We start from the raw sequence: 7,801 nt of genomic DNA, 5'->3' as shown, positions 1-7,801 counted from the left end.
GGGTTCCAAGTGAACCGTACCGTTACCAAAACGTGACGTGTAAACTCTGCTGATCACGGATTGGCCGGAGAGAATCGTCACTACCTGCTTCACTGAACTTGCGACACAAACACAACAGAACCGCTAGATTTAAATCAGCACAGCCAGCGAAGGGTCGAACGCAACTGTTTTGAACAAGCGCACCTTTTTTAACAACCAAAAAGTTTTGTTGTCTGTTGCGGAAGAACAGACGTTCCTCTCGTTGATAGAAGAGGAGCTGATCCAGCGAGAGCTTGATGGGGCGACGCGGAATGACAACGTTTTTTTTAGGAGTCGTGGTAGTAGAGGCGGCGCAACTATAACGACATGTGAATAATCCTGCCCACTCTAAAGCGGTACTGAACTGCAGTGGAAACGCAAACCGTGCCGAGCCGAACAGTGCCGTGCCGTACTGAGCCGTACCGAGCCGAGTCGTACCACGCAGTGGAAAAGCGCCATTAGACTGCTGTCACTTTAAGAGCTACCCGGATCCAATATACTGTTACATATGTGTTTTCTTTCTCAGCTGTTTGCTTGCACTTAAGACCTAAATTACTGTGTTTATGAGGATACTTACAAAGATGGGCATTTTGACATACACAAGTGTGTGTATTTAACCGTCCAAGGCCTATAAAGTGCGTGCATATAGAGAAATTAGTTCTCTTTCGCTGCTCATTGCGTTTCAACGGCATAAAATCACTTGTTTTTAAACCGCAATGCTTGAAAACGCGTGCAAACGAAAAGTTTTAGTGACCACGTAGCACAGCGATGTCACGTGAGTGTGTAACCGTGATAGAAACAATAGTCCAAAATCTCTACTGGTTGACAAAGTTCTACCAGTTAATTGTGTCTTCCGGTATATTGCCCACCCCTGTTTTAATATGTTTAACAAGCCAACATAAACTACATGCATCTAATTGTGATAATAATATCAAAACATATTATTTGTTCACCTACCCCATATGACTTGCTTTGAACATCTCTGCTCTGCGCAGGATTTGCAATTGCTGCACCTCTTTGGAGAGATTGTTACGAATTTCCTGAAAGTCATCAACTGTGGAAATAAAGGAAACAGATGAAATGTTACAGTTAAGAATATACATACACTACCATTCAAAAGTTTAGGGTCGGTAGGGCTTCTGGACAACCTTTTTTTCGTGTTAGAATTTTTTTAAAGAGGAAAACATTTTTGGGAAGAAATATACCCAGAAAGTCACTAAAACACAATTAATTATTTTCACCTTGTTCTGGGTGTAATTTTGTGTATCATGCAATAAAGAAAATCACTGGGTTTAGAACAATCAATATTTCTTTATATATTGTAAGAATACTTACTTATAAGGGTCATAAAAACACAGGTCATCAAGGCTCCAAAAACAAACCACACCATAATGAACAATCCACAGAGTTGATGGTTTAGCTCTGGAACTCTCTGAATGTCTTTTAGTAAATCAAGCCAGTGCTCGAAGGTAAAAATACTGAAGAGTGTGATGAACGCACTGGATAAATCTCTAAAAAAGAAGACAAGCACATCCATTAAGAACAACCCACACCTTGTTCATAAACTGTTCAAGTTCTCACAATGAAAATGCCCTCACTTGAAATCCTTCTTGTAGAGCAAACCTTCAATGTTGGAGTCGGTGTATTTTTCGAACAGAACTACTCCAAACACAGCAAAAACTAAAAAGCTCATTACCAACACTGGAAATATCAACTTCACGGTCTGTTGAAAGTAGTTAGCATTGTTAGTTTTAATGAAACATTGTTTCTTACACAGTACAGGCTTATGGATAATTGCATACCCCACATGCATGGTAGATTATCTGCAACATAAGACGAATATCCTGGAATCTGGAAACGATCTTCAAACATCGGAGGACGCGAAACTGGACGAGAAGTTTCACAAATTTTTGCGATATTAACGCACCTCTGAAGGTCTCGGGGACAATCGCTGGAAGAACAGGCTAACAGAAAAAAAATGTTACATGGGGTGTCATGTTGTCAGGTTGTTGACCACATGTACTTCAATTGATAGCACTTGATTACAGTTTGATTGATAAAAAAACAACATCTCTTTTCTTTTTTAAATGATCAGAATTGAGGGTACAGTGAGGCACTCACTATTGAAGTGAATGGGGTAAATTTTTGGAGGATTTAAAAGCAGAAATGTGAGGATTATTATCTTATAAAAGCACACATTAATTCTTCTGTTTTTGGTTTTATTTGAGCTGTAAGGCTGTTCAAGTAATATTTCATTTAAAGGAACAGTTCACCCAGGCCATCCAAGATATAAAGGAGTTGTTTCTTAAGCCATAGTTTTCAGTACAAGAAAAAAAAACTTTAATTATGTATTTTACTTTTTTTTTTCTTTTTCTTTTTTTTTAGAGATATAACCATTTAAAGGAACACTCCACTATTTTTGAAAATAGGCTCATTTTCCAACTCCCCTAGAGTTAAACAGTTGAGTTTTACCGTTTTCGAATCCATTCAGCCGATCTCCGGGTCTGGCGGTAGCACTTTTAGCTGTAGCTTAGCATAGATCATTGAATCTGATTAGACCGTTAGCATCTCGCTCAAAAATGACCAAAGAGTTTCGTTTCGAGGCCATATCGGCCTAGAAAATCGCAGCTTTTCATTTTCCGTCGGTCTTAGTACACGATGTAACTACAGAATAGTCAAGTTTTAAATCAGAAAAATATAGAAACTCTTTGGTAATTTAAACTACACCATACACCTTTGGTCCTTTAAACTACACCATACACCTTTCAGTGAACTGTGGTTTTACACATGATTTTTTTTTTACTTAGATTTGTCTGAAATTACTTCTGCAAAATACATTTAGCCTCTTACCTGTATCTCACATGCACTTTTAGGATTGAATTTTGTTGGTAAATTTGAATATGCATGCACAAAGATGTAACTGACATAACAAATAAACTATATCTAATGAACTACAGCCCAAAAGGGTGGAGAGTCAAACAGTCTAAATTTGAAAACAAAAAAAGAGGAGAAGTCTACATTTCACTCTGCTGCCACCCTATTGATGAAGCATGGCAGATTCAGATGGTGAGCATCTTTTTCATCTGAAAGTGAAAGTTTATTAAAGTAAAATTAATCAATTAATTAACTAATTAATATATTTTGTTTGAAAACGGGACTGTTTTTGAGTAGCATGATTTACAAGTTGAAATTACAAGTCATTAGTCATTAACGGAGTTAATTCTGGTAATTATCATTTTATTTTTTCTTATAAATTTCATATAATGATATATTGAAATAAAATTTCAATGAATATTGAAAAAACGTTTTTTTCCCACATCACAGAGGTTTTGCTGTAATTCTTGTCAAATTTAAAATGTCAAAGAATTTCTCTTTTTTTTTAAATGAATGAAAAGGAGGTAAATGTAGTAAATAACAATAAACAAGGTAACATTCAAAACTTTGACATTTTTGCACAATAAATAATTAATAAGATGTTACTGATCAGATATGGTTTTAGTTGAAAAATATTAGGTTATGACTGTTTCATAAGCTCACGTTTCAGTGGGTCAAAATTAACCCGAGAATGTGCATATAGTTTTTTAAAGCTATAGGACAGGAGGGTTAATGTTTGACAGTGTTGCAAACGATGGAACTTTACTATAACTTTACAAAGATAATAGCAATTTTTCATGCAAAAATTACACTAACACAGATACTTGTTTGCGTCTTGTGGCTATATTATTGAAACACAAGTATAGCTTTTATTGAGTATTTTACGGATTACAAATCAACCCAATTCACTTCCACTGTAAGTGTCTCACTGTAACCCAGACTAAAGAAGACAAAGCACAAATTAAATTAATATCGCTTCATTTTTAAGCATTCATACCATCAGAGTCACAGCAAAATCAAAGACGTTCCATGGACTTTTCCAAAACAGCCAGAAATCGTCCAGCCACTTCAGGATGATTTCTAAAACGTAAACTTGTAGTATAGACCAGTTCAGTAGTTGTAGAACCACCAAAAGGATGTCTATGCTTGGATCCTTATAGTCATGAAACTCTGAATACGCAAACAGAGATTGCTCATGAGTGATTTACATATTGGTCTTCTTCTTTAACCTATAATACGGACCAACTTAAAAATCGTGAGCTAATGACCTCTCACCTGCTTCTACTGATAGTAAAGAAACATTCAAAATGACAAGGACAAGCATAAGAGCTTTAAACAGACTACCTAATATATTTACGTTAAGGAGAGTACACTTTCAGACAGTCTCGAATTTAAAAACTGTGCTGCCTTGAACTTGCTTTTTTTGGGAACACAAGATTTCTTATGTATAAAAGGATACTCTCTAAGATCCAGTGTGTAAACATATTCAGAGGAGGGTATCTGGAATGGCGGTTCAGCACACGGTTCAGTCTGCGTTGCTCCAGGGTAATGCTGTCTTTTCTGTGGCGACTGATTTCAAACCTCACCAAGTGATTATATTCATTCGCCAGACTGGTGTATCGCTCCAGATCTAAGACACAAATATGAAGAAAATTTGTTTTAATCATTATTTTCTTTGTTCTTTCCAGCTGATATTGTAATACCCCTTGAAAGTGAACCCTGTTACCATCATATTTATCAGCTTGTCATAATGGCAACTTGTCATTATCATGACATCCTCATCCCCTTAGGAAGTGAACTCTTTTAAGTGCACTCATTTTTATCACTTTTTTATGTTAACTTATTCTAACTTGTGAACCCTGTTACCATTATGTCTTACAGTTCACAACTGATAATTAAATAGTAGTAATCTGTAAAAATAGAAGTAATTCTCTAAATTTGAAGAAGCACACACAATGTCAGTTTAAACCGTAAAACCTCGTTACCTGAGGGCAAATATATAGTGATGTTACGTTCAACACCGAAGCTTCGAAGCTTGAATAAAAAACAACAAGACATTTCACATTGAAGCACTGTATCGGAGCTTGATTCGTTTTGAGAAAAGCACGTGATCTATGACATCCGAAGCTTCGTTCGAGTGAAAACCACGTGACTGCTTCAGTGTCTGGTTCAAACCTGGGCTGCGTTCAGCCCCGACAAAAACAGTGCAAAATGTTTTTTAAACGGAAACGGTGATGCGTTGAACGCCCTGTTCTGATGACGCAAGAGTTGCAACTATGGCAGCTGAGAAGGCCATTCTTTGTGTTCTTTTTGAAGAATTTTCGGAGCCTGATGAAATCGGTATAAATACGTGTTTAATACTGCAAAATACGCTCGATGTTACAGTCACTGCCCTTGCCGTCCAGAATAAAGGAGAACATCCCAATCCAGTGAAGGGATTTGTGGAAACTGTGGTTCCTAATTATTGTGATCCAACATTTGCCTCGCATTTCAGGATGAAAAGACAAACATTTCAGGTGAAGGATAATCCACTTCTTACCTCCAAGACTGTTATGATCTATATGACCTTATTATTTTTATTGTGAGTATTCGGCTTATCATTATTGCTGATCACTGTTGTTGTGCTATGATATTGTAATATTTACCATTATATAATCAGAGGGGTATAGAAAAGTTTAAGGAAACGTCACTCCATCATACAATAGCAAAATATATAAATATGTATAGTATTTTTATGTTACATTAATCAGTGTCTAGCACACCTTCCTAAGGAAAGGATATGGACCAGAAGACATTGCAATTACTAAATGATATTTAGACAGATTAAAGAAGTTCCAGATCTATACATGTGCTCTTAATATCTTAGTTATTTTGCCTTTAATGTAAATAAACATGTGCAAACAATATACTTGCTCTTGTGAATTTATTTGGATGTTATTTACATTGTGCGAGCTGTCTCTTTAATACCGCGTGGTTTATATACATGCTGCTGCTGATTGGGCGGACATGTTTGACACACCCACCAAACAAGAGAAAACGCACCTCAAACCCCGTTGCACACCGTTTCCAGGAAACATGTCGTTCAAACCGGAAACCGTAGCAAAACGGTGCACACCGGTTCGAGCTTGAACTTGCCCGTTTTTATACAGTCTATGGTTCAAACCATAGGTTCAAACGAAGCGAACCTCAGCACAGTTTCCTTTACATTATATTACATTATAATGTGTTAGCATTGTTTTATTTATTTATCGTAATTTATATATTGAGCTCAAAAATGAACTTTGGCCATGAAATAACAGTCTAAGGACTGAGGCAGAGTTAAAATAAACCAATCATAGATTTAATTTATGAATTTATGTTTTATTTATTTTACTTATGTTTAGTGCCAGTACACCGACACAAATGAATTACTTTGACAATGACCATTATTCATATACAATATAATAAAACAAAGAATCAGTTGTAGAACCAGATGTGAAACCACTGGCTGTAATGGATAACACTTTGGAAGGTGTTGTTTATTTTTATGACCACTAGATGGCCACAGCATAAACCGTTTTAAAAAGCTTCGAGTAATGAACCTTTTCCCGACACAATTGTGTTGAAAGCTTCGCTGGTTCAAAATATATTTATACTCTAATATATCGTACTAATATAGCTTCAGACTGCAGCACATTGCAATTTAATAACACTTAAAACATGATTTGTATTACATACCGGTCACATCCTTGACGCTGTGTTGTGGTTTGTCTTTGTGCTCCTCGCGCTCCGGGAGAAGATCGCAGAGATCTGCCATGTTGATGAGTTTTGATCGAATAATCTGCGCTCTCGGAGAAAGGCTTTCCTCACTGGAAATGTTGTCCTCATGTTGGTTTGACTCACAGGTTTTATTTTCCTGACCTTTAATGACACTGCTCATTGTAAATGGGTGGCAAAATGTACAACTAAATTCTACCCACTAATTTGTAGCGAGCATGACGTCAAACAACATTTAACGGTCAAAGGATGTGAATGTTATCGCTTTAGTGACCCATTTATTTATGTGTTTGTTTGTTTATTTATTTATCTATCTATTTATTTATTGCGGGCTGGTCGATATTACTAAAATATAAATTGTCAAACTGAGGTAACTTGGTTGCGTTCAGTGACCAATATAACGTTACCCTGTAGAGGGCAGAAGGACTCATTCTAAGTATAGCTTTCTTATCTCTGAGATTTTTCATTTAAATAATATTGTAACACTGAAAATAAAGTAACATTGGTTACTTGCTTAGGCTACATACCTGTCCAAATTAAACAAATAAATACTCAAAGACAAGAGACAATGAATAATTAATAATAATAAAAAAAAAACTATTTAGATCTTGTTATGGGTATGGATATAATTGTCTTTACCTGCAAAGTTGTTCAGAAGCTTCACACACAATAAAGAGATAATTAATTTTGTTCCCTTCAATGGTTTTCTTCCATAAGATGTATGTCACAATGTGTATTGGGATGTTGGATTCCTCAATAAAAATATTTAAACACAAAGATTTTCTTCTGTTTTTTAAGTGTCCCCCCTTTTGAGTATGAGAAACCGCTGCAAACGATTCAGTGTGAATGAATCGAATGAATCGAACTGAATTGCTCTATTAGATGAACAGTGATTCATTCACGAATGTATCATTGCTAGTTCTGATTGTAAATAGCTGGAAAAAAGAAAAAAATACACATAGCCTAGCATAATTGCTGAATAATTATTGTGAATTCTGAGAGCACTAATCAAATTTTATTAAAATGCATTTTATTCGAGTTTTTTTAAATAAAAAATAAATAGTTGATTTGAGAATGATCCACATGGCATGTCTGACATCAAGGAGTTCATGGTCATTTCTTGGAGTTCATTTCACAAATTTGATAATTTGAT

The 7,801-nt window shown here is 35.8% G+C and overlaps 1 protein-coding gene across 3 annotated transcripts in view; it reads right to left on the bottom strand.

Annotated features, from left to right (window-relative positions):
• Nucleotides 1-7,079, bottom strand: part of LOC107661504 (cation channel sperm-associated protein 2-like) — an 11,933-nt gene extending 4,854 nt beyond the window's left edge. For 2 of the 3 annotated variants that reach the window (XM_016451118.1, XM_016451119.1), the window contains exons 1-8: nt 6,610-7,079; nt 4,352-4,522; nt 4,168-4,236; nt 3,890-4,062; nt 1,821-1,982; nt 1,617-1,741; nt 1,354-1,529; nt 976-1,072 (exon numbers count right to left, since the gene is read on the bottom strand). In XM_016451118.1, coding sequence (XP_016306604.1) covers nt 976-1,072; nt 1,354-1,529; nt 1,617-1,741; nt 1,821-1,982; nt 3,890-4,062; nt 4,168-4,236; nt 4,352-4,522; nt 6,610-6,811 — 1,175 coding nt within the window. In that variant the 5' untranslated portion in view covers nt 6,812-7,079. The remainder of the gene's footprint in view (nt 1-975; nt 1,073-1,353; nt 1,530-1,616; nt 1,742-1,820; nt 1,983-3,889; nt 4,063-4,167; nt 4,237-4,351; nt 4,523-6,609) is intronic. The other variant, XM_016451120.1, reaches the window with a different exon arrangement.
• Nucleotides 7,080-7,801: the final 722 nt, after the last annotated feature.

This window comes from Sinocyclocheilus anshuiensis, unplaced genomic scaffold, assembly GCF_001515605.1.
Source record: "Sinocyclocheilus anshuiensis isolate Anshui unplaced genomic scaffold, SAMN03320099.WGS_v1.1 scaffold491, whole genome shotgun sequence".
Taxonomy (NCBI): Eukaryota; Metazoa; Chordata; class Actinopteri; order Cypriniformes; family Cyprinidae; genus Sinocyclocheilus; species Sinocyclocheilus anshuiensis.
Note: the sequence above shows the minus strand (reverse complement) of the source record. Positions and strands in the feature narration are given on the sequence as shown.